Source organism: Colobus angolensis, unplaced genomic scaffold (genome assembly GCF_000951035.1).
Source record: "Colobus angolensis palliatus isolate OR3802 unplaced genomic scaffold, Cang.pa_1.0 Scaffold92, whole genome shotgun sequence".
NCBI lineage: Eukaryota > Metazoa > Chordata > Mammalia > Primates > Cercopithecidae > Colobus > Colobus angolensis.
In genome coordinates this window covers 1,687,411-1,714,183 of record NW_012123154.1, presented here as the reverse complement: position 1 = coordinate 1,714,183, position 26,773 = coordinate 1,687,411, and the positions used below count along the sequence as shown (strand labels likewise).

General features: G+C 44.5%; 2 protein-coding genes across 10 annotated transcripts in view; one reads left to right on the top strand and one right to left on the bottom strand.

The window, feature by feature from the left end:
• The window catches only part of LYRM1 (LYR motif containing 1), a 25,245-nt gene extending 11,972 nt beyond the window's left edge, over positions 1-13,273 (bottom strand). The window contains exons 1-3 of one of the 8 annotated variants that reach the window (XM_011931885.1): positions 12,607-12,844; positions 10,395-10,626; positions 1,765-1,846 (exon numbers count right to left, since the gene is read on the bottom strand). Coding sequence is in view for 1 of the 8 variants with exons in the window: in XM_011931880.1 (XP_011787270.1) it covers positions 12,607-12,984 (378 nt within the window). In the remaining 7 variants the exon portion in view is untranslated. Of the gene's footprint in view, positions 1-1,764; positions 1,847-10,394; positions 10,627-11,945; positions 12,030-12,246; positions 12,479-12,606; positions 13,014-13,137 lie in introns of those variants that run through there. The other 7 variants (XM_011931884.1, XM_011931881.1, XM_011931880.1 and 4 more) reach the window with 7 other exon arrangements.
• The window catches only part of DCUN1D3 (DCN1, defective in cullin neddylation 1, domain containing 3), a 43,710-nt gene continuing 29,720 nt past the window's right edge, over positions 12,784-26,773 (top strand). The window contains exons 1-2 of one of the 2 annotated variants that reach the window (XM_011931889.1): positions 12,784-12,938; positions 16,789-16,862. The gene's annotated coding sequence lies outside the window, so the exon portion shown is untranslated. The remainder of the gene's footprint in view (positions 12,939-16,788; positions 16,863-26,773) is intronic. The other variant, XM_011931888.1, reaches the window with a different exon arrangement.

The following is a 26,773-nucleotide window of genomic DNA, read 5'->3' as shown; positions in this document are numbered from 1 at the left end:
GGGAGGTGAAGGCTGCAGTGAGCCGAGATCACGCACTGTATTCCAGCCTGGGCAACAGTGACTCTATCTCAAAAAAAAAAAAAAAAAGGAAAGAAAAGATATTGAGACCAATATAATAGCCATATAGTTACAACAGACCTTAAAGAATAAATTATGTATATAGTAGAAACCCCCACTGTACCCCTTCCAAATCACATTCCCCTTCCTCTCTCCTAGAAGGAATCACTATGCTGAATTTGTTATCGTGCATAGCTTTACATGTAACATTTATAGTATTGTTTTGCAAGATTTATTTATTTATTTATTTATTTATTTATTATTACTGTTTTTTGAGACAGAGTTTCGCTCTTGTTGCCCAGGCTGGAGTGCAGTGGCGCAATCTCGGCTCAATGCAACCTCCGCCTCCTGGGTGCAAGTGATTCTCCTGACTCAGCCTCCCAAGTAGCTGGAATTACAGGTGTGCACCATCACGTCTGGCTAATTTTGTATTATCAGTAGAGATGGGGTTTCACCATGTTGGTCAGGCTGGTCTCAAACTCCTGACCTCAGGTGATCCACCTGCTTCGGCCTCCCAAAGTGCTGGGATTACAGGCATGAGCCACGGCGCCCCGCCTGCTCTGCAAGTTTAAAAAGTTTATAGGTAAGTTCAGCAATTTATTTGCCCATAACATTCAGTAAGATTCATCCATGTTGTTACACATGGCTCTAGTTCATATATTCTCACTGCTGCAATTTAGTCCGCTGTATGAAGATATCCCAATGTACCATCTGTTTTGCTGATGGATATCAGGTGTTTCCTTTTTAAAAAAATTTATTTAAGGTCACGTGCAGTGGCTCATGCCTGTAATCCCAGCACTTTGGGAGGCCGAGGCGGGCAGGTCACTTAAGCTCAGGAATTTGAGACCTACCTGGGTAACATGTATTTTACAAAACATTCATTTTGTAAAAAATACAAAAATTGGCCAGGCGTGATGGCATGTGCCTGTAGGCCCAGCTACTTGGGAGGCTTAGGTGGGAGGATCGTATGAGCCCGGGAGGCTGAAGTTAGCTGAGATTGCACTATGAGCCAAGACTGAGCCCCTGCACTCCAGTCTGGGCGACAGAGTGAGACCCCATCTCAAAAACAAACAAGCAAACCCCAACAACTTATTTAAAACCTCAGGCTGGCTCCAGTGGCTCATTCCTATAACCCCAGTACTTTGGAAGGCCGAGATGGAAGGATCATTTGAGGCTAGGAGTTTGAAACCAGCCTAGGCAATATAAAGAGACCCTATCTCTATAAAAATGAAAACACAAAACAAAACATTTCAGCCCCCCACTCCCCTTTTTTCATAACTATATTCAGGGAAGCTAGAAAAAAAAAAAAAAGTCCCACTACTGGAAGATTCTGATTAGTCAGAATTAGAACAATGAATATTGTACAGCCTTGAACCAGAAGACAGGATGGGAAGACAAGGAGGGCAGAAGGCCAGGCAGTTGGACACCTCATTCTGAGTTCTGGGTTTTCCTCTAACAGGCTCATCAGGATCGGGAAGTAAGCTGCTCAACTGCCTGCTTTTGGGAACATGATCCATTTTCAATTTATGGAGGGAAAGGCATAAGAGGTGGAGATAACATGCTTTAGGGTAGTCCTGAAATTATGAGAATTTGAGCAGCTGAAGAATGCAGATTGGAGCTGGAAGTGGGCATGTTTACCTCAAAATTCTAAGTACTTGCAAAGAATTCACCTTACAGAGAATTTCTCTTTCCAATGTGAGCACTTACGCTGACCCTGATGACATTTTTTGAGGTTTATTCTTGAGTAAAGAATGAGCCAAATGACGAAAAGCTTCAAAGACTATTTCACCTAATTCAAATGTTAAAAGGACCAAAGTTATATTCAATACCAATTCTGAGTCTATGAGGCTGCACAGAAAAAATGCTTACAAGGAATTCACAAAAACCAAGAGAGAGAACATCATGCTTTGTGGTTTATTGTAATAAAAACCCAGATGAGATGATGACATTTTTCCTGGTAAGGAAACAGGTTTCTGAGTTTCTGGCTCTCCCTAAAACTCCATGGTTTCTTATGAAAATACGTGAGTCAGTTCCTGTGAGGTACAGGGAGTCTGTAACTAACATCTCTTAATGATTGCTTCACTTCCCTGTCATTAACAGACGGAACTTCATTGACTGCAAGTCACTGGAGAAAAGTGATGAAGGTCAGTCATATTCAAACAGCAGCAAGGTTTTTGTTTGTTTGTTTGTTTGTTTTTTGAGGCAGGGTCTCGCTCTGTCACCCAGGCTGGAGTGCAGTGGCATGATCACGGCTCACTGCAGCTTTGATCTCCCAGGCTCAGGTGAGCCTCCCGCCTCAGCCTCCAGAACAGCTGGTACCTCAGGCGTGCGCCACAACAACTGGCTGAAGCAACCTTCTCTAAAATCTAACTTTAGTTGGTTTCCTTCCAAGACTCTAAGAACCACAGCTTCAAATTCTAACTGATCATATACCATAATCTGATACACAAGCCCTGCAATTAGGTTAATACCCTCAAGGTAATGAGCAGTGCTTACAATTGGTACTTAATAGGACTATTTTCAAAACACTTTAATTAATGTTTAAGTGTTTTGAAAACTAATACTGAAAGGGATTTATGTGATGTCTCACTCTGCAACATCAGGTGACCCAGAAAACCCAAGTTCCAAAGATTTCCCGAGAGAAGGGTCTAAAACTGTATTCACCACTGTGTACTATTAACAAACCTAGTCTACCATTTCCTTCCAAGTCTTGATAGAAAAGGCAAGAAAAGGAAAACACTTCTTTTGTTCTTTTCTTGCTGTGTTTGTTTCAGGTCTTTGAGGGAACCATGTTCTTTCTTGCCTTAGGGGCACATATCCATGCTGTTTTCTTTCTAGAAGGCTTTCTCTTGATCCCCTCGCTTTTATCTGACCAACCCTATTCATCCTGCAGTTCCCAGTGAAAATACAGATGTCTCAGAAAATCCTCCCGCTTCCCCCACACCCATTGGGTTGGGGCTCTCTGTGGAACCTTCTCACAGGTCCTAATATTCTTCCTTGTATAGCACTCCTCACTTAAGTAATGGTTTGTTAATGTCTTCCCCCAGTAGACTGTCACCCTTACGGGGGACAATGATCACACTCATCTTATTTACTGCTGAATTCTCAGCACCTAGAAAGGTGCATAATCAGTATTCAATAAATGTTTTGCTGAATAATTGGGAGTATTCTCTGCTATAGAAACTTTGTAATTCTGGAAACAGAATCAGCCATATATTTAAAAAAAAGTTTAAAAAGCTCTTTTCCTTTTTATTCTTGTCTTTGTTCCTAGAAAGCAACTCATTTAGAAAAACCACCTTTTCCCGAATATGGATTTAATGGCTTGAAACCAACATTTATTCCTCTATAACTATCAATTATCTCTCACAATTAATACAAGACTAAGGAAGCCCTTTTCCTTCTTCACTGTATCAGGGGTTGATCTGATACAACAGGGTCTGCTTTTCCTACGTGGTCTCAGCTGGTCATGAAGTCTATCCATGTAGATTTTTAAAAGTTAACCTGCTATAATCTTTATTCTGAGACGGACATTTCTTGCAATTCTTTACTCCTTTTCATCTCCCTAACCCCCAAATCCCAGAATGAAGAAACACAGAAGATATAAGGTGTGCCTGGAAGGAAATGGCACTGGAAGCTGGTCTTTTTAAAAATCACGCCCTCTCTGTTATAACACAGGGTTATACATGTGTGGAGGCAAGGATCATTTCCAAGCCTCTATGATGTGCACGCCTGTGCCACTAAGAAAAGGCTGACAGATGTTGCTGCCAGTGTGTTTTGGCCTCTGGTCATAGTTGAGAAATGTGTCCCCTAATGCAAGTGTCCCAAAGATTGGTTGGGGAGGTGATCTTAGATACACAATACAAACTGTGTATTAGAATAGCCCATCAAACCCATACTTTTGAATGATTTAGATTGTATGTGATATAGAGCTTCCTTTAAAGAAATGAATTACAAAACTTTTTAAGCTGGTTTAAAATATAGGTAAACAGCAAAAACTGTGATGTTGTCTCTGAAGTTTGGGAGCTACTGTTCTAAGGTGCCTTGCCATGTCATACTTCCCTATCTCGGCTGAGTCTTCCTCTGCTTACAATGCCTCTTTTCGGCTAGCCACCCCATCTATCAAATAGACACCTACTTGCTATTCAGCTTTTTCAAAGCAACTTTTTCCTTGCTTCTGTCATGGCCAGGAGATCTGCATTTCTTTCACTTTATGTTTTTTTCTTCTCTGAGTCTGAATTCCTGGAGGGCAGGGATTGTATCTTGTTCATTACAGTAATACAAATATTAAAAGTTACATTTGCTTTGCGTTTACTGTGTGCCAGATAATTTGCTAGGTACTCTATATGTGCAAATACTACCAATATCCCCATTTTACAAAGGAGGAACCTGATGCAGAGGTTAAGTAACTTGTCCAGGGTCACACAGCTAACAATAGGCAGGGCCAGGATGCAAACTCAGCTGGTCTGAAGTCAGAGCCCATGCTTTTAATCATGAAATAGACTGTTCAATGTCAATAAATGTTGAATGTCTGTTGATTGCTTTAAAGAGCTTAGCTAGTTGTGACAAAGGGAACTAAATAATTCTAGTCCCTTTCTATACAAACAGCAAAGGAAGCAATTTTTTTGCACATTGATGTGAACTGCAATAGTCTTCCCCATGTGCCGTCTGCCCCTGTTCCTATCCTGCAACTGCCCTTTTTAATTATGTTACACACCAGCATGCTCTAAGCAGGCTGGGCACATGGCTGCACCACTTTGCTTTTCCATTCCCTGTGGCAACCCTGTCCCCTCCGACTCCAATGGGAGCCGACATAAAAGCCACCAGTGCAGGGGCTCACTACAGTGTTACTACCTGGAAGGCCTTACTCTTCCCTTCCAAGGACCCATCCATCCATTCACTCACTCAACATTTATTGAAGGTCCGCCATGTGCCAGACATCTGCAGTTTCTGGGGATACAGTGATAAATAAGCAGCCACGGTCCCTACCCTCCTTGAGGTTATATTCTAGCGGCAGGGGCAGATGATATACAAGAAAAAGAATTTCAGATAGTCATATGTGCTCTGAAGACTAGTAAGATACAAATGAGCAGAGGTGGGGGTTACTTTCTGGGTGGTCAGTGACATTTGAGCTGAGTCCTGAATGGTGTGATGGAACCTAATAATGGACTCACGTCAGGGGAAGCTGGTGCAAGAAGGGGGAACAACAGGAGCAAAGGTTGTGAGGTGGGAATCAACTTCACAGATGAACATGAGGCAGGACATGGTGGCTCATGCCTGTAATCCCAGCACTTTGGGAGGCTGAGGTGGGAGGACTGCTTGAACCCAAGAGTTTGAGACCAGCCTGGGCAACACGGGGACACTGCATCTCCATTGAAAAATAAATAAATTAGCCAGGCATGGTGGCTCACGCCTATAAGCCCAACACTTTGGGAGGCTGAGGTAGGAGGATCCCTTGAGCCCAGGAGATCAAGGCAGCAGTGAGCTATGATCACACCACTGCACTCAAGCCTGGGCAACAGAGTCAGACTCTGTCTCAAAAAATAAAAATAAAAAAGATGAACATGAACGCAACAAGAGCCTTTGGGAAAGGGGCCACAGGTCCACAGAATCCAGCACAGGTTGGGTGTAGGCCTTGGAAAGGCACTTTGTTTCCGGTCTTAAGAGCAAAAGACACTGTTAAATTTTATGCAAGCTGGAGTAATATGGTCTGATTTATATCTTTTTAAATACACTGGATATCAAACTACTGTATATCATAACTACTTATAATTCCAACACTTGTACAGATGGCGAAACAAGATCTTGCCTAATGCCCCTAATTAGTTGACAGGAGTCAAGAGCCAAAAAAGCTGGATGATTATTTTCCTGACTGACCACAAGCTTTTCTGTTTTTATTATGGAGTCAGTAATGGGGACTCATAATGGGCAGTGATCAATCTAAAAAACAAAAACAAACACCAAACACCAAACACTCACCCACTCTGCCATTCACTGTCCAAAGTGTAGTGAGAGGGTCTGGGGAGGTCCCAAGAACTTACTGTACAAGGCATGCCTAGACACTCAGTCTGTCTAGATCTAGTTCTACAGGACTATGGAAAGATCTGCTGGTATGAGGGGCCTCATCCACTATGCCCTTTTTCCCTACCTCTGGAACGGTTCCCCTGCCTCTGGAGAGACCATTGCAGCATGAACACTTAGGAGTTTAAGAGCAGAGATGAAAATTCCCTTTCCCCAGATGAGATTTATAGAAGTATGACTCTGGTCTCAGGAATGTCCAAATTCCAAATGCTGGACTCTCATGAGGCTTTGCCTTCTAAAGAAAATGTGCTGCAGTACAAATAAGAAAAGGGACAAAGGCAAGAGGAATTTACCCTGATTTTCAAGCCCCAGGAAGTTAAACACCTCTTTCCATTTATTTCAGGAAAGACCTACCCCTAGGTGGAATTTTTTCCCTCGTCAGAACTAATGACCGTAGTATAGTCAAATTTCTCTCCCAAATACTTTATGATTTTTTAGCAAGGAGGGGGAATCATGAACTCCACCCAAATGAAATCATGGTCTTCTGTGCTCGTTATGTGATATGTCCTCCTTTTTGCCACAGGAAGCCTCTCTAGTTCATACAACTGAAATATTCTTTCTTTGCCTATCTGCTGCTTCCACCTTTTGACTTCCATCACTTCTGGACGGGTGCCCTTTTCACACTGGGGCTGGGTCAGTGTCCCGGCTATGTGCACTCCTGGCACCTCTAGCGTACCCGGCCATAATGTTCATCCTACTCTATCATAATTTTGCGTGACTTACCTTTGTTTTTCCACCATGTGTGTGTTGCAGGGAGGAGGTAGGGGAGCAGGGGGAGATTTGGGACTGTCTTGCACATTACATGCCTAGGCTGGCACATAGTTGGAACATGACATATTTATTAGAAGAATAAATTTACACACACAGAATGGTCATTGATAACGCATGTTCTCATCCTGAGATACACAGGGTAGTATCTGACAAGCTCCCCAACTGATGATCCCAGAGCATCGAAGGGTTAAATACTAATTAACCCTTACTAGGATGCTTTCAAGAGCATTGTGTGTTAGGATAAAGAACTGGAGACTCCGTGTTATTTGGGGAGGAATCCTCATCAGTCTCATCCAGAACAGCGTTTAAGAGACACAGCTATGATGTAACCCTCACTCTTAAGTTTTCTTAAGGCTGGTTAGGGTTTGTCCACTGGACTGAAATACTTTATAATATTTCCATGAAGTTTAGAACCAAACATAGAAAAATGAGGTTCTGACACTTTTTTCCTGAAAAACAAAATCCTTTTGGGGAATAAGGTCCACTATATACAATGACCATGGATTAAAATCAATCTAGAAAACTGTGACTTAAAACTGTCATTTGGAAAGCCTCTACGGAATTGAAATGCTCTTGACAATGTCAAAGCAACCAGACGTTCTTGCCCTGTATAGCAGAATAGGGAATGTCTGTCCCATTTGTAAGGAATAGCAGATATAATACAAAAAAAATGAACATTTATTTTGGGCTCTTGGTGGACAAAGCTTGGTTTGAATCTTGACTTTACCCCATTGGGCAAATTATTAACATGCCTGAGACTTGGTTTCTTAGAATGTAAAATGGGGTAATAGCAGAACCCGTTTCAGAGTTGTAAGGATTATTCATGAAATAATCTATGTACATCACTTAGCACTGACAGTTAACAAAGGCAAATGTTACCTGAATAGGAGGAAAGAGAGGAAGAACAATGAGGCCTCTTTTATCTATGCTAAGCTTTGTCTGCAGAGGACAGAAATGTGTGGCCTGTTGGTGAATTTACTGCTTTGTGGTAGTAATGGATTTTCCTAAAGCTGTTTCCCTCTGATCATTAATAATCCCTGTACAGCAAAGGGCTATTGTTCTTTGGTATGAGTAAATAACCCTGTTGGAACCACCGCTTATCTTCAGACCACAGCACATACTTCTTACTGGAAATATAATGCAGGTGCCAACACCAAAGGCAGGACCAGGCTTCCCTTCCTATTTTTCTTCCTTTATCTCCTACTCCTTGTTTATCCCTCAGTGCACTTTTCTCTTAGATCTGTTATACTCCCTCCTTTTTAGTATACCCATATTCCTACCCCAATCAGATAACCTTTAAGTGAAATTGTTCTCCAATACACTGGTCCCATATCCTCCCCTCCATCAATCAACCATACACACACACACACACACACACCCCACAGACTTATTTCCTGTTTCAGATTCAGTTTTTGGTTACTAGAATCCAAAAAGGGAAGTGTAATGCCACACATGCCACACACTGTTTTGCAAACTTCAGGATATGCTTGTGTGGTATACTTAATCATACCACAGCTATTTTATGAAACAGCATCTTTTTACACAGAAAATGACAAGAATACAGTCTGTCAGCAATAGGGGGCAGGGAGGAAAGGGTGGATAGTATTTTTATTTTACCTAAGGGAAAATAATTTAGTTTAGGCCCTGTAATATGGGAAATTTTTAGAACACAGGGCCAAAACAAAATACTAATGTCTGAAAGACTTCTAAAATGTCTATCCCAAACAAGATCACTGGAGGCAAGCACACCCATTCTAAATATATCATACCAGCACTGGAGCACACACAAGATTATATTTGTACAGGGGAACTCCAATCAGGCTACTGTAACCAAGATAACAGCCAATAAATATACAGCTATTTTCCCCATCAGGGATAGAAGTTCTAAATGAAAAGTTATGGGCCCCTCAATTCAAAAGAAATGGAAGTATGTTTCCTTATCAGCATATTTTAACAGGCAAAGAAAAGGTACGGGTCAGTCAGAGGTGGTGAAAAGCAATTACCAGTTACTAGTAGTAGAAAGCAGTAGAAGAAATACAAAAAACTAGCCGGGTGAGGTGGCGGGCGCCTGTAGTCCCAGCTACTCAGAGATCCGGCCACTGCACTCCAGCCTGGGCAACAAAGCGAGACTCTGTCTCAAAAAAAAAAAAGAAAGCAGTAGAAGAGATGTAGGGGAGGGGAGGGGCTAGAATTGAAGGCCAACGCTAAAGATCAACCATTCATTCATTCATTCGTAACTCGCCAGCCAGGATCTTTCACCCTGCATATCAAGTTGAGAAGTCTGAGAACACAAGACACTGACTTAAGTTCTTGCTTTGTGACAGTTTTCTGAGGAACTGGATTAGGAAACTGACCAAAGAGCTTTGCATGCCACATTAGATACAGTTGGGGCTTTCTAGCACCAGACCCTTGATCCAACTCTCTGATAAACAACCGCATTCTGTGCAGGGGTCCACGCCTTCAGGACAGCTTCCTCCACCATCAAATAACTATCAAATGCGCAACTTTTCCATCTGCAGAGGCACCAGAGCTCCTCACTAGGCTAACTCCCTTGAGTTTCACATGTGGAGAATGACTAGCCTACATAGTACCCTCGAGTTCCCCCAGTCCAGTGCTCACCAAGATAACTTTCTGTGAAGGAAATGTTCTATCTGCTCTGTCCGATAGGATACACACCTGTCACAGGTAGCTACTGGCACTTGAAACATGTGTTGCAGGGACTGAATTTTTAAATAAAATTTTAAATTTTAAAATAGTCAGCGGCCACACAGGGACAGCACAGCCCTAGACCAAGAATTACAAATCAAATGCCCACAGGGGTCAGCCAGGTAGCGGGAGAGGAGAGGCCTTTTTGGCAAATCCTGAGCATGAGCCGCATAGGAGGGGAAGCAGCTCTTCAGCTCTGGCTGACAGTTGCTGTGTAGGAACCTCTAGGAACTTCAGGCTGGCGTTGTCAGATTGTCGGATTTTTCAAATGAAGCCCAAAGTCTGGATTTTGATGTCCAATTTTTAAATGTTGGCAAGTAAATTTAAAAAAGAATTTAAATCACTGTGTGGGCTGAACAATATGTTTGCAGGCAATATCTGTCTTGTCAGTATGCAACTTCAAATCTAGGCCAACCCTTCAGTTCAGAGAGAAGAGCTTTATCCATGGCCACTCTGCTGGTCAGTAGCAGATGCAGAATTGAAACCCAGGCCTTCTTATTCGTCTTCTGATACCCTTTACACTATATTGTGGAACTGACCATAATTGTGTTGGGGTTGGCAGCAGCAGCAGGGGCAAAAGCCCCTTTTTGTGAGAAGCTGCAGGATTGTATGGCTGATACCTTATGAACACAGTGTTCCTGCCCAGCTACAACCACCATACGGACAAGGCTCTGTACCAGGAGCCAGGAAGACACAAAGAAGGAACAGTCCCTGGGGGAGACAGCCATATAAATAGACAATTGATCGAAAAAGTCAGGTTTTCTATAACGGACACAAATTACCTGAGCACAAGTCCAAAAGCACTGACAGCTGGGAGAGGGAGGGAGGGAAGAGATGTGAGCCAGGACTTAGCTTCTACTTGCTGCCAGTAGAAGCTGGCAAGTGGGTGGATGAGAGTCACTGATTACGGGGATGGGTCACATTATTCCAGGATATTAAGGGGCCTCCTCTTTTGATCTCTGAGGTCTTGTCTGTGTCGTCGCCTTTGCTGGCTTCTCCTTCTCTGGGTACTCTCTAAATGGTAAGAACCCAAGGGATTTAGGAGCCTTCCTCTTTTATTTACACCCTCTTCTTAGGTGATCTGGGAGCTCCTCCCTGCCTTCCTCATTTATTATCTCCAACTATGATTTTTCATCCGACTTGTATATCTAACTTCTTGACAACTTCATTTGACTTGTTAATAGACTTATCAAACTTAATATGTTCAAAAGAGAACTTTCGATATTCCTTGCTAAACTGTTTTCCCGTAGGGAGTTAACCTTGGTTCCTCCCTCTCCTACACACTTCACATCCAATTCCCCAGCAAGTCCTGCAAGCACTACCTCCCAAATATACGCTGAATGGAATTCTCTCCATTTCCACTGTGACTGAGGGCCTTTTCTTTCTTTCTTTCTTTTTTTTTTTTAAAGACAGAGTCTCACTCTGTTGCCCAGGCTGGAGTGAAGTGGCGCAATCTTGGCTCACTGCAACCTCCGCCTCCCGTGTTCAAGCGATTCTCCTGTCTCAGCCTCCAGAGTTGCTGGGATTACAGGTGCGTGCCACCACACCCGGCTAATTTTTGTAATTTTAGTAGAGGCGGGGTTTCACCATGTTGGCCAGGATGATCTCGATCTCCTGACCTTGTGATCCGCCCGTCTCGGCCTCCCTAAGTGCTGGGATTACAGGCTTGAGCCACCGCGCCCGGCCGGCCCTTTCAACACTATCGTCACCTCTTTGTCGTACAGTGCAATAGTCTCCTAACAGGTCTAACTACTTCCACCCTTCTCTATCCAGCACGCAGAGCGGATTTTTAAAAATGTAAATCAGGTCAGGTCACTTCCCTTCTTAAAACCCTTCAAGTACACAATAGCCAAACCCCTGCCTTGGGCTAAAAGGCGCTGCTACAGTCATGCCACTTGCCCAACTACATCACAGAGTACTCCGGCCCTGGCTCTGTCTGCTTCAGTCACATGGCCTTCTGGCTGTTTCCAACCTAAAAGTCCTTCTCATTGGCTCCACCAGAAAAACCATTGTCTAGGATCCCTGCAAAACCGTGGCCTCCTTTGAATGGCCTTACCCGATTTCGAGGGGCCCTCCCCCTTCTTCTGTCACCTCATCCGGTCTTTGGGGGGGCATTTCTCACTTGCTGATACCTTCTTTATTGATTTACTTAACTCTTTCCTGCACACGAATGAAAGGTAACGGAGCAACATCCTGCTCTCAGGTTTGAAGAGCAAGGGAATTAATTATGAAGCCAGCTCTCACGGTCCTAGGGAGTCTCCGTTCCTGTACGGGACCTGGTTTGGGTCAACCTTCCTCAGCCAGACACCTCTCGCCCTCGGAGCGGACTCTACCATCTCCCATTTACATTCCGGGGTCCAAAAGGTTCACAGCCTCCGAGGGGGCCCCACGCCGCCACCTAAGCGTCCCCACACCAGACCTCCCCTCTTGGACGCGCGAGCCACTTCCGTGAGGCAGGTCCCCGAGGCCGGTGGCGATGACACCGAGCCGCCCCCTGCGAAGCTGGGGTCACAAAGGACCGTCTCCTGGCAACGCCGCAGCCCAACCTCCAACCCATCCCTGCCCGTGGGGAGCCAACCCCTTCCCCGCCAGTCTCCCGCGCCTGAAGTCGGCGCCTCCATCCCCTACACTCACTCTGTGTCAGTCCTGCCTTCCCCCACCCACAGAAGCGCGCAGCCCGCGGTAGGCTGGGAGGAGGCGGCGCCAGGAGCCCAGCAGAGCCGCGGCCGACCGAGCACAGGCGGGTCCAGTAGGCCAGGCCGGACCAAACCACCGGGCCCACCTCTGTGGGAGCACCAGTTCCAGGTCTGGGGGAGTCTCGAGCCTCCGCGAACCTGACTCTACCCATCTCCCGCCGCATCTAACAATAAGCTGAGCTCCTCCTCCCCCTATTTTTCCTTTACCCTTTCATTATCCTCCCCACTCTATTCCCCTAAAACAAGGAAAAAATGGTCCAGCGCATCTCCCTCCGGGTTGCTAGGTCTTTGCCCTTACTTGGCGACGGCTTCGTACGTCTTTACGTGCGTCGTGACGCAATCTTCCACTCGTTCCCTCATCGCCCCTCTCCCATTCTCCCTCCTGGAGCTGGCGGCCGACGGGGTTACCGGAAGTGATGATGCAGGAGGCGATGGAGGGGGCGGGGCTTCGGGGCGGCCGCCGCCGGTGGGCCGCAGATGAAGAGGAGGCGGTGGCAGTGGTGGAAGAAGAGGCGGCGGCGGCGGGGGTAGGGAGCCTGGAAACGCGAGCGGGGATGGTAGGTGGTTTGGACGCGCCGGGCCGCCGTCGTTTCCAGAAAGGGTTTGACTGGAGGAACCTCTGGAGCAGCTGTGAGTTTTGGGGAGGGGGGGAGTTGAGGAAAAGGCGGGGGGGCATTGAGAGATGGAGGGGCGGGGGTTGGGTACCTTCGAGAAAGGGGGGTGGAAAGGGAGGAGTGGAAGTCAGCGCGTTGTCTGTACTGGTCCCTCTGAAAGAAGAGGCTGTGAGGGGAGCCTGTGGCGTGTCAGCCGCAGGGCTCAGAAAACTTACCTACTGTCCCTGCCTCCCCACCGCCAGCACCCCTCAACCCAGGGCCTGGGGATATGGGGTCGGAGCTGCCCTGGAGGGGGTGCAGACTCTGGTGCTCTGTCCTGGGTGAGCGCTGTGAGGTAGGAGCCCTAGGGGGGGGTGGTGGGTGAATCTCCCAGCTCCCTCCGCCCTCATTTCCCTCGCCACCCCCATCCTTCTCTTTAATCATTTACAGCCCTGGAATTAAGGGCTCAGACCTGAAGGCCTTTCTGTGCACCTTTGCTATAAACGATAACCGTCTGTGTCCGAGGTTATGGGGCTGGAGGCTTTGCCTGTATCCTCTATAGGAAGTGGGACGGGGTGACAAATGTATTGTTTGTTCCTCCCCACCCCACCCCCCCGCACTTCTCACCCCTCGTCCTCCCCCATGCACACCTCTGTTTCCACTTTAATTCTCTGTGGCTGAGTGGCAATCGTGGGTTTTTTTTTTTCCTTCCCCTTTCCTCCTTTATGGCACTTAGTGCCTTGGTTACCTCTTTTGAATTTGGTGTTCAGCCTCTATCCCAGATCTTAACTGTAAGCTTTGTAATACTTCATACAGGCTGTCACGTTGGGAGTACCTCTTACGCTGGGTTATACGCTCCGATTATAATGAGCATTTTCTTTTATGAATACTGGAATTCCAGAGCCTTTGCAAGGAATCCTGAATGGCATCATAGCCCAGGAATCAAGGTCTCTTGCTCGAAATACTTTATGTGTGAGGAATTTACATGTTGTCAGCTCTTCCCAAAATGATTTGCTAGGCTAATTCTGGATTTCTGTGTTTCTCTCCACCCCCTTTTCATGATGCACTTTAGAGAACAGAAAACCCCATATTACTTTTTTGTTTCTACAATTGGACAATAGCTCTCTTATCTTTTTCTCCATTTGTGTGTGACACACAAATCTTCAGTGACACATTCAGCTTGTGCTGATTTTCATCTTTATGTAGCTGATTCTTTGTGTATAGGGGGTCCTAAATGAGACAATGTGATCTGTTTAGTTTTTGTTTAAGGGCGGATACAAACCAATAACGGATGCGAAAAAATTGTTTGAAGCAAAGAAGGGAAAGAAGGCCTCTTTGTTGATATGCTGTTGGTTTAAAAAAAAAAAAATCAAGGAGCACTCCTCTAGCCTCTCAGACAGATTTCAGAGTGAAATGTTACGATTTTCCTTTTGGTGTTGATTTATTCTTCAGAAATCTTTTGTAGACTCTGAAACTGTTTTCTGAAGAACTTTAAGAGATAGTGCCTACATTTTCCGAGTCCTTTGATTAGAAAGTGCCCGTAAGCCCTGTCCTTCTGTCACTGAGCTTGATACGCATAGCGCTAGGAAGATCTGATGCTAGGAAGTCCTATTCAGGGCTTTCGGACCCTACAAAACAGAATATTTAATGCCTTGATTGGACCAGTAACAGCGTGTTTAGATGTTTCACAAAAATACAACAGAAGAATAACTACTGTTCTCACTTTGATTTGGAACCTAGTTTACCATTGAATAAAAAGTTCACAATTCATTAATTCAACAACATTTATTGACTCCTAAGTGCCAGCCAGTGTTTGAGGCACTGGGTGTACACAGGTGAACACAAGCAAAAGGTTCACCTTTTCATGGAGCTTACATCAGAGCGGGAGCTGGGGACAGAGAGAGACATAATATATACCACAGTAAACCAGATTTTGATTAAGCGCTGAAGAAAATAAGAGTGATGTGATTGAAAGTGTCTTAACTGTAGATGCAGTCAAAGAGGACCTTTCTGAGGAGGTGACACTTAAGTTGAGCTTTAAGTATAAATAAGCAGCCAGCCATCCAGAGATAAGGGGAAGATCCTTCCAGGTTCAGGGAAGAGCTGGTGCAGAAACTGGCTGGAATGCGTTTGTCAAGTTCCAGGGAATGGGAAGAAAGGGTCAGGGTAGGTGGGAGGTAGTGGAAAGAGGATGGGTTGGGTGAGTAATAGCCAGAGCTTAGTGACCACAGGGGAGAGTTGGCGATAAGGTGAGAGAGGTGGATGTGGGGCTCAGAATAGGTAGGCAAACAAATTAAGAGCCAGAAGGAGTAGGAAGTAGAAAATGATGCTGCTTGTTGATTAATTCTGTTGCCTTAACTAGGGTCTTATCACTTACTGTTTTTGCAGGTACTGTTGGACTGTCATAATAAAGTCACTCTGCTGAGTGGGAGAGGAAGAGGCAGTGGTCACCTGGGTCTTTTCTGGCAGATAAATCTCAAGCTGAGTGTTCAGATTTTCAGCAGGATGTTCAATTGAGGGCCCACCTCTTTCCTTATTTTGTCTTATATGCTACTATTTAAAACTGCATAATAAGTTCTCTGAATATGTTCTAGTATACGAATCCTCCTTTGTTTCCAGCTCTGCATGAATTTAAGGATTGGGCAAGTGTTAATAATACACCCTTGTCCATCTACCAAGATGACCATCAGGATCTAAGTTTCAAGTTGTCTTTTGTAGGGAGGCAGTTTATGTTGCAATAGTTGCACTCTTGTCTTGGCCTTCTGATGACTAATAACACTCAGCTGAGGTGTAGGTTGGTGCTAAAAGTTCACTCAGTGGATTACATTAGATAAATGACCATTGTGGGGCTCAATTCCACTGTGTCAGCATCTTTGGGCTGGCATGTAACCAAGGGATGTAACCTACTTTTGCCTTCTGCTGGGGGCATTCATCTCTAATGGTGTGCTGCTTTTCAGCCTCACCTTGACCAGATTGTCCACTTGAGAGGCCCAATCAAGACTCCTTGATTTGGCCCTCTTGAGCCATGTCACACTGGGCCGAAACAGAATATGCTTTTTTCTACTTTTGAACCCCACAACAGTGACTAGTGTGTTCTTTGAGTGAATTGGCTCTTTGAGCCAGGCGGTTGAGAGACTTAAATGTTGCTTGGGCTATTTGTAGTAAACTCAGTATTAGAAATGCTAAATAAAACCTTTTAGTGTTTGGGGAAAACGAATCAGAATTTGAGGATTGTCACCTGTTTTAGGTTCCTGTATTCTAGTGGCACCTGTAGAAGGATTATCGAAAACTTGAACAGAGCTTTCTGGGCAGTTCTGGGGGGTAATGAAGGGGACGAGGTAGATCCTGGTACTGAATTACTAATTCTGATTTGACTGCAAACAGAATGTCTTTTAGTTAGCAAGCAAATGACTAAAGTAAACAGCTAGGAACAGGCAAACAACTTCTACTCTTCATACTAGAGTATCTCAAAGGAATAGAGAATTGGTAGTGAGATTTATTAACTTAATTATTTGGCTTTGGCCCAGGTTAAAGATTTTGGACTTAATTTATATGCTGTTGCTGGGTATAAAATGCTGTATCCCATGGGTTACTAAGCTCTCTCCACTTCATTTTCATTTCAATGGTTTATTGTAACTGAAGTATGAAAATATCCTGTAGGCTGAAGTTTCATCAGCCAGTTTGGAGACTGGTGGCTCTTTTCTAATTTTTGAAAGGGGGCGGGTGGGTAGGAGGGGACTTGAACACAAGGAGAAGCCATTGACTCCTACATTGGCTACTAATTGTGTTTGGGGAAAGAATCCGAAAATTTAAGTAAATTGGATTTTCAGAGCTGAGCTGGCCTTTTAATTTAGGGTACCAGTAGATTTGTTTCTTACACTTTGCAGGCTTTTGGACAAACTCTTCTGAAAGGTGGGCAACCTAGAAAGCCAGTTGATGCCACTTGCTATTGGAGTTGTGGGTAAGTGGTTTTACATTGCATTATACAACTTAAAGGTGATCTGATTTTGCTACTGTTTTGGTATACTGATGCTCTTTGATTTACGCTGGGGTTACCTTTGATAACCCTATCGTAAGTTGAAAATATTGTAAGTAAAAAACGCATTTAATATACCTTACCTGCCGAACATCATAGCCTAGCCTGCCTTAAACATGCCGAGAACATTAACCTGCAGTTGGGCAAATGCATCTAACAAGCCTATTTTATAATGAAGTATTGAATATCTCGTGTAATTTATTGAATAAATACTGGAAGTGAAAAACAGAATGGTTGTGTAAGTACTTGAAGTAGTCTGGGACTGTCTCTATGTGCTGTAGTAAGGAGATTTAATTGTGCACTATCTGCTGGTTGTTCTGAGGTGAAGAAGTGGTAACTTAAATTGAAACAATGGTGATGACGTGGTAACTCCTGTTTTCCCAGGTCTTGATAACTTAAAATTATCTCTTTGTGTCTGTTTATAGATGTTGATACCAGTGAACCAGAATCGGTTCTCTCTAAATGTTGAGACTGTTCTGAAGCTCTTTGCACAATGGACTCAGGTTAATTGAATTAGTGTCTTTCAGTTCAAATCTAGTTTCACTAGTTCTTATGTCCGTTTTTCTAGATGATGGTGAATCCTATTCTTTTGGGTGGCGGGAAGAGATTACCACAGAACTTGACCGTTTAATTAGTGAATAATTATAAACTAGAGCTGAACATATTTATATCCCCTTGGTATCCTGAGGGATTGGTTTTGGACCCCTTGGATACCAAAATTCTCAAATGATCAAGACCCTTATATAAAGTGGGTAGTATATGGGAAGGCGCAGGGAGTGGCGGTGATGCACATCTGTAGCCCCAGCTACTCAGGAGGCATTTCCAGATTACTTATTATACCTAATACAGGTTGGGTGTGATGGCTCATTCCTGTAATCCCAGCACGTTAGGAGGCTACTACAAATACTTGCCCCCTTTTGTTTTCATTATGTGGGAGGATTGCTTGGAGACCAGGAGTTCAAGTCCAGCCTACGCAACGTTGTCAAGCCCTGTCTCTACAAAAAATTTTAAAGACTTAACCAGGCATGGTGGTGCGTGCCTGTAGTCCCAGCTACTGGGGTGACTAAGGCAGGAGAATTGCTTGAACCCAGGAAGTGGAGGCTGTAGTGAGCCGTGATGGAGCTGCTGCACCCCAGCCCAGGTGACAGAGCAAGACTCCATCTCAAAAACAACAGCCAAATACAATGTAAGTGGTATGTAAATAGTTGCTGTACTGTATTTTTTAAAATTCATATTTTTTTTTTTATTGTGTTGTTGTTATGTGTTTTTTTCCAAATATTTTTGACCCATGGTTGGTCGAATCTGCCGATGTAGAACCTGTTGATACAGATGGCCAACTGCACTGAAAATGAGAGAAAAGGTTGGAAGTGGCTCGAACTCTTATTCTTTGAAGTTGTGATATGTTGAAAGAAGAGAACAGCAGATAGGGAAATCATTCTCTTTAGGATGTGTGCAAATGAGACCTTCTTTAAATACCATACATTAGAATAGGGAATCTTAGTCAATCAGTCTTGAGGTAGTGATTAGCTCTTGTGGCAAAATAAGTCACCTGTGCCCAGTGCCTGGATACCAGCCTGGTTGCATGCAAAGGCAGACATGTCGATGACTCCTTTTACCTTCCTGAGGGCTTGACCTTGTTCAAGAGTGTCCTTTGAGCTATACTATGTTATTGGGCTTGGGATTGAATTGCTACACAGAAGCTTGGTTTGCATAGTGTTGGGAAGCATCATCCCTGATCCTTTTGTGCCCTGCTCTGCTGGAGGGCTCAACCGCAAGACCTGGTGACTAGAAATAATTCTGTCACTTGGGCCTGCAGATTCACCCTAGGTCTGATGAATGACTAAGGATCTCGGATAGCAGCAGTGTGTAGTGTGGGACTCTTCATTTTTGAGACTGCTTAGCATCTCGGAGCCACTGCCCCTCTTTCTGCCTGTTGGTCCAAGAGAAAGTGTTAGAAAAACCTGCCCCTTTTTTATTTATTATGTATTCATTTATGTTTTGAGACAGGGTCTCTCTGTGGCCCAGGCTGGAATGTAGTGGCATGATCAAGGCTCACGGCAGCCTCGACCTCCCAGGCTCAAGCGATCCTCCTCTCTTAGCCCTCCTGAGTAGCTGGGACTACAGGCCTGCGCCACCATGCACCACTAATTTATTGTATTTTTAATGGAGATAGGGTTTCGCTGTGTTGCCCAGGCTGGTCTCGAACTCCTCACCTCAAGTGATCTGCCTACCTCGGCCTCCCGAAGTGCTGGAATTACAGGCGTGAGCCACCGCACCTGGCCTGTCCCTTTATTTTAGTAGCAGATTGTTTCCACACAAGCAGCAGAGTTGAGTTACAGCTTTTAGCTGTCTATCATTCATGATGGGTTTGAACTCTATGCAGTGTTTGCTTAAAGTGGATTAGTATGTGTCCTTTAATTTTGATTCTGAACGAGTCTCAAGTCATAGCTTTACTACATTGAATGCTGTTAATTCCTCTTCCTGAAGTTTAGGAAAAGTAGGAAAAAGTCAAACCCTTGCAGAATCTTAGCATATCTGGTGTTTATTTCAAGCTGGGCTTGGAAGAGCCCTCTCCAGCCATCGTTGAAGTATGCTTGTGGCAGGGATGGGGGGGTTTTGCTGTTTTCCTTCTGTTTCATGTTACTACTTCAGTCTGTGAAAAGTTACTGTAATATTCTGTTATGTTGGGCTACCCTATAAGATTCTAGTTGAATAAAATGTTCTGAGGCTGAAAACAGGTTGAAAAGTGGTGACTTTTAGTGGGAAAACAGAAATCAAGAAAAATGAGTAGGCCTGGCATGGTAATGCACTGCATGCCTGTAATCCCAGTACTTTGGAAGGCTGAAACGGGAGAATCTCTTGAGCCCAGGAGTTTGAGACCAGTCTGGGCAACACAGTGAGACCCCATTTTACAAGAAATAAGAAAAAGGAGCTGGGCGTGGTGGTGTGCACCTGTAGTGTCAGCTGCTTGGGAGGCTGAGGCAGAAGGATCGCTTGAGCCCAAAAGGTCTGGCTGCGGTGAGCTGAGATTGCACCACTGCACTCTAGCCTTGGTGACAGAGTGAGACCCTGTCTCATTTAAAGAAAAAAAAAAAAGATGAGTAAATGCTTAAAGTCACAGAGCAAGCTCTAGGCAGCAGCAGGGCTAGAATCAGGCCTTCTCTGCACTAATCCTTGTTCTCTCTGTTGCACTGTATCTCTCAAACAAGTCGGTGTAGGCACCCGATAAAGTTTGAGTTTAATTGAATCCTTGGTGTTTGGACTCTGTATTCTTGGGTTCTGTACTCAAACATTGTGTCACAAACTCTTTATCTTTCAGAGAAGACTCCTTATAGTGAAGTATATGCGAAGCGAAGTTATTAATGGGTAATGGGGTGGGAGTCTCCTTAGTTTTAGTAGTGGTTGTGGATACTTAATAGTTAACTTTTTTTCTTCAGATAGTTCTGAAAGTGACCATATTACATTCAAATAGGAGTTGAGACATTATCCCTGTAAGTTTTCTTTTTTCCCCCAAACCAAACCCCAAAATGGTCAGTGCACTGTAAATTTTTCAGATAAGCAAGTGGGTCTGCTCTCAAACACCTGTGCAAAGTGCTGAACCAGACTTCAGTTTCCTGTGATCTGCCCTGGAATCTGAAGAGGAAAATCCAGGTGGATCCATGGACAGAACAGCTTTTGAACAGCTCTGTGGAAATAACCAACATGGACATGCATTCCTTATTTTAAAAAAATATCTGTAAAGCAAACTGGCTTTCAGTTAAATAGTTGCTTTGTGTCTACTTAATGACTTGCCTAGTAAGTGCTCTTTAAACAGGAGGGGGAGGTGAATAATACCATTACAGTGAGGGTGCCGGGACTCTAGCAGTGTGGGTCCTACGAGCCGGCATCCAGGGGCACACTGGAAGTCTCCGGCCCTTTGGGGAGGTATTTTTCCCAGTTGTGACATTTTCTTCCTTCTCAGTAAGTGGAATTAGAGAGTGAGGAGTGATAGAGTGAATGCTCTGTGTCTACTTTTGAAAATGTTGTCAGGTTCTTTTTCTCTTAGAAATGTAGTTGTTCTTTGATATAGTCACTTGTTCGGTCCTTTACTCAAAACAATTGGTGTATCTCATGCCCATGGTGAGGAGCATTCTGCTTGAGAGTTTCCTAACTTTTTATGAAAGAGAAAAGCCGAAAGACTTCCAGAGAATTAAGATGGGAGGTTCAGTTGTCGGAGACAAGCTTGTGTAGCGTAGCTGGCCTTTGAGAGGGCACAGTGGTTGGTGGTATTGTGGACTGGGGAGAAATGCCCATCAGTGGTCTAGCTGGGAGAGGGTGGAAAATACTGACAGTGCACTTGCTGTGGACAGAGGGTAGGGAACCAGCAGGCCCACAAAATTGCCCAACTCTGGGGAACGGCATTCACAAGGAGGGGACAGGGTCCTCTGGAGCTGACAGGTCTCTGACCACAAGTCCTCTCTTCCCCAACTGGAAAGGATATTTCTGCTAAGAGGGATGAGTACAGGGACACAATGGCTGGTTTGGCCAAATTGGTCTCCAAGATGGACTAATCGGCCATAATCTGGAGTTATCCCTGTTCCCAGCTAGACTACTGATGGGCATTTCTCCTCACTCTCACACCCAGCCCACAATACCACCGCCATCACCACTGTGCCCCCTCGAAGGCCAGCTACCCTACACGTACTCTTCTCTGACAACTTAACTTCCCATCTTGGAGACCAAGCATCTTTACGGACTGCTGGCCGATTCCCCGCTCCCCGAGATCCCTGTGTCTTAGGGCTTTATTCTGACACATCAGAAGTTGATAAAGGAGGGATTGTAATTGTTTATATCCGTTAGAGTGTGGGGTTAGAGAACCCTGGGTGGTGGCTCTTGACATTTAACAATGTTTGCTCTCCAGACAGAATAGTTACATGTCAATTACTGAGGTAATTAATGATTCTCTTGTGGGAACTGTAATGTGAAAAAACTACTAATTAAAGAAAATCGACTTGGTGTGGTGGCTCACCCCGGTAATCCCAGCACTTTGGGAGGCCGAGGTGGGTGGATCACAAGGTCAGGAGTTCAAGACCAACCTGGCCAAGATGGTGAAACACCGTCTCTGCTAAAAGTACAAAAATTAGGCGGGCTTGGTGGCAGGCGCCTCTAATCCTAGCTATTCAGGAGGCTGAGGCAGGAGAATTGCTTGAACCCGGGTGGCAAGCGATTGCAGTGAGCTGAGATCGCGCCACAGCACTTCAGCTTGGGTGATAGAGTGACTCCATCTCAAAAAAAAAAAAAAAAGAAAAAAATCATTTTTTACTTCACATTTCTACAACATCCGCATTCTCTTTGACAGGCCAATTTAGTTTAGTCTTTCTTCTTTAAAAAAAAAAATTCAACCAGGTACTGTGATCTGTCTATAGGATCTGATTTCCTACTAGTGCCAGCCTGCAAGCAGTGCTCTGAATTGGTGACAGGTGTAGATTTAATGAAAGATCAAGCAGGGAAGTGGCTTCTGAGCATCAGAATGGTTTTAGTGTGAACCTCTTAATGAGGTTATTAATTATATCATTCCAGCAGTTTTGGGGCAGCAATTGAGTATCCAGTAGTTCAGTTCTGTTACTGTGTGTAGTTAGCACAGACCCCACCTGTTTATTTCATTTTTTGTTTTGAGAGACAAGGTCTCGTCCTGTCACCCAGGCTGGAGTGCAGTGGTGCTGTCGTAGCTCACTGTTATTTCAAACTCCAGGCCTCAAGTGATCTCCCCACCTCAGCCTCCCAAGTAGCTAGGACCAGAGGCACACGCCACCATGGCTGGCTAGTTAAAAAAAAATTTTTTTGTGGAGATGGGGTCGTGCTTGTGCCCAGGCTGGTCTCAAATTCCTGCCTCAAGTGATCCTCTTGCCTTGGCCTCTCCAAGTGCTGGGATTACAGGTGTGGGCCCCCAGACCCTCACATCCCACATATTATTTACTCATTCTCTCAAAATTGCTCCACTTCAGATGCCAGCTGCAGGTGTTGGATATTTCTACGTTACCTGAACTTCTGCCCAGCAGACTATAAATTTGGAGGTTCCCATGACTTCCCGTCCCAGGTTTGGTAATTTGCTAGCATGAGTCACAGAACTCAGGAAAGCATGATATTTAGGATTACAGTTTTGTTATAAAGGACTTATTTATAACTCAGGAACAGCTGAATGGAAGAGACGCATAGGGCAAGGTATGAGTTGGGGGGTGCAGAGCTCCCATGCCCCTTCTGGTGTGCCACTCCTGGCTCATAAATGCTTTTACCAACCCGGAAGCTCTCCCAGCCTCATTGTTTTGGAGTTCTGATTGAGGATTCATTACGTAGGCATGGTCATTGACCATTGGTGATTAAACTCTGTCTATAGCTAGCCCTCCCCTCCCCAGAACTCAGAAAGTAGGGCTTTGAAGTCTAATCATGTGCTTGGTCTTTCTGGCTTGGCTAGCCCTTCACTGGAAACTATAAGGGCCCATGTGAAATCACCTTGTTAGCATAAACTCTGGCATGTGGTCCAGAGGGCTCTTCATGAATAACAAAAGACAGTCAGAAAATTCCAAGGGTTTTAGGAGCTCTGGCAGGAACCAGGGACAAAGACCAAATGTATTTTTCTTATACTCCATTGGTACTCCAGTTTTGTATATTGTAAGTAGTAATGGAATAAGGGTACCTAAAGTTGATTTAAATGATAATTAACAATTGGCATTTCTTGACACACCAGATACTGCAAATTGATTAGCTTTAGATTATAAGCAGCAAATTCTTCCTTCAATCAGTATGAAATGGCATTTCCAGAATATTCAGTGTTCTTGAACTTCAGAGGTGCATTAAGTCTATTCTTCCCTAATGCAAGAAACAAGCTTACTTTATAATACAGATTTCATGTTACTTTTTTCTTTTTTGAGACAGAGTCTCACTCAAGAAACAAGCTTACTTTATAATATAGATTTCATGTTACCTTTATTATTATTATTATTTTTTCACTCTGTTGCCCAGCCTGGAGTGCAGTGGCATAATCTCGGCTGACTGCAACCTCTCCCTCCCAGGTTCAAGCGATTCTCCCACCTCAGCTTCCCAAGTAGTTGGGATTACAGGCACGTAATTACACCACGCCTGGCTAATTTTTTTTTTTTTTTTGAGACGGAGTCTCACTCTATCACCTAGGCTAGAGTGTGCAGTAGTGCGATCTCGGCTCACTGCAGCCTTCGCCTCCTGGGCTCAAGCAGTTCTGCCTCAGCCTCCCGAATAGCTGGGAATACAGGCGTGTGCCACCACGTGTGCTAATTTTTGTGTTTTTAGTAGAGATGGAGTGTCACTATATTGACCGAACTGGTCTTGAACTCCTGACCTAAAGTGATCTGCCCACCTCGGCCTCCCAAAGTGCTGGGATTACAGATGTGAGCCACTGTGCCTGGCCCTGGCTATTTTAGAAGAAATTGGGTTTCATTATGTTGGCCAGGCTGTTCTCGAACTCCTGACCTCAAGTGATCCACCTGCCTCAGCCTCCCAAAGTGCTGGGATTACAGGTGTGAGCCACCGTGCCCGGCCCATGTTACTTTTTAATATGACTTTTAAAAAGGTTTAGATATGCATAGTGGGCCAGGCATGGTGGCTCATGCCTGTAGTCCTTGCACTTTGAGAGGCCTAGCCAGGGAGGATCACTTAATCCCACCAGTTCAAGACCAGCCTGGGCAACATGGTGAAACCCTGCTCTACAGAAAATACAAAAGTTAGCCAGGCATGGTGGTGCCCACCTGGGGTCCCAGCTACTTGGGAGACTGAGGAAAAGCACCCTAGCCTGGAAAGTTGAGGCTGTAGTGAGTTGTGGTTGTGTCACTGCACTCCATTCAGGGTGACAAAGTGAGACCCTGTCTCAAAACAAACAAACGAAAAATAGATATACATAGTGCATTGGTTAAGAGAGCATAGGCTCTAGAGTCAGTCTGGGTTTGAGACTGAACTTTATCACCAACTTGTCACTTGACCTTGGATGAGCCCCTTCTCTCTCTAAGCCTCGGCTTCCTCATGTATGGAGTGAGGGTAATCACAGTAAATAGTTGTGAGGATTCAATAAGATAGTGCATTCGAAGGACATGGCACAGTGCTGGGCATAAAAACAAACATTTAATAACTTTAGCTATTATTAGCTGTATGGCATCCATTGCTATGCCCACCTGGAATGGCAGCTGACTCCCACGGAGTCAAGAATCGTGTATCATTTTACCTCCTCTTATAGTCAATTTATGGGACAGTGTATACAAGATTGCTAGGCACACAGTAGACACAAGTTATCTATCATTTGAAAATAAAACCTGTCCTCTGGGTATCTGGGAAATACACTAGTGACTCTGTAATGGAAACTTCCAGCGGGCTTCCAAAGCTGGCCTAAAACCCAGAGATGGAAAATCTTCCTCCTGAAACCCTATAGAGCCTGTATGAGTCCAGCAGTAGGGACAGGGGCTAGGATACTTGTTTCATGTGTCTGTGTGAAGAGATCACCAAACAGACTGTGTGTGAGCAACATGGCTGTTTATGTCACCTGGGTGCAGGCGGACTGAGTCCGAAAAACGAGTCAGCAAAGGTGGTGGGATTATCATGAGTTCTTACAGGTTTTGGGATAGGTGGTGGAGTTAAGAGCAATGTTTTGGGGGCAAGGGGTGGATCTCACAAAGTAGATCCTCAAGGGTGGGGAGAATTACAAAGACACTTCTTAAGGGTGGGGGAGATTATAAAGAGCATTGATCAGTTAGGGTGGGGCAGAAACAAATCACAATGGTGGAATGTCATCAGTTAAGGCTATTTTCACTTCTGTAGATCTTCAGTTGCTTCAGGCCATCGGGATGTATATGTGTACTTTACTGGTGACATGATGGCTTAGCTTGGGCTCAGAGGCCTGACATTCCTGTCTTCTTATATTAATAAGAAAAATAAAACAAAATAGTGGTGAAGTGTTGGGGTGGCGAAAATTTTTGGGGGTGATATGGAGAGATAATGGGCGATGTTTCTCAGGGCTGCTTTGAGCAGGATTAGGGGTGGCGTGGCAACCTAGAGTGGGAGAGATTAAACTGAAGAAAGATTTTGGGGTAAGGGGTAATATTGTGGAGTTGTTAGAAGGAGCATTTGTCAATACTGTTGGATCAAAAATTGGGAAACTGATCCAGGAGACATTTTTGTCTTTGACTGTGTATGCTTTGAGGTTCAGCTAGTTGGGCAAAACCACATTAGACTCTGGGAAAAGAAATAGATTTATTTCAGCCAGTCTAAATAATGTTTGACAGAGTCTCAGATAAAGTGAAAAGCCCAGATCTCCATGCAAAAGGGCTTTCTGACTGCTCAGAGTTTACTTGTTGGTGAACTCCTGTGAGTCCAGGTCTCTAATTCTTCCTGTGGCTCAACAACCAAGAGAGTCTACTGTAGTGGGACTACCACTGGACTAAGTCCTTAGTTCCAGTCTAGACTCTGCCACTGTTGCTGTTTTTCCTTGGGCAGATCACATCCCCTTAGTCTATTTCTTTAATTAAAACATAAGGGATTTAGGACTAAATCACTCTTTCTCAAGGTGTGGCTTTGGTTACACTTGTAATTTATGTGTTGGTGAAATGAATAGTCACGTGTTTTTTTTACTGCTGATGGTGCGTAAGATGATTTTTGGTGGTACATGATGAATACTTTTCGTTTACTAGTTCTGTTTTTTATTGTATTTACTTATTTTTTGAGATGGAGTCTTGCTCTATCTCCCATGCTGGAGTGCAGTGGCGCGATCTTGGCTCACTGCAACCTCTGCCTCCTGGGTTCAAGCAATTCTCCTTCCTCAGCCTCCCGAGTAGCTGGGA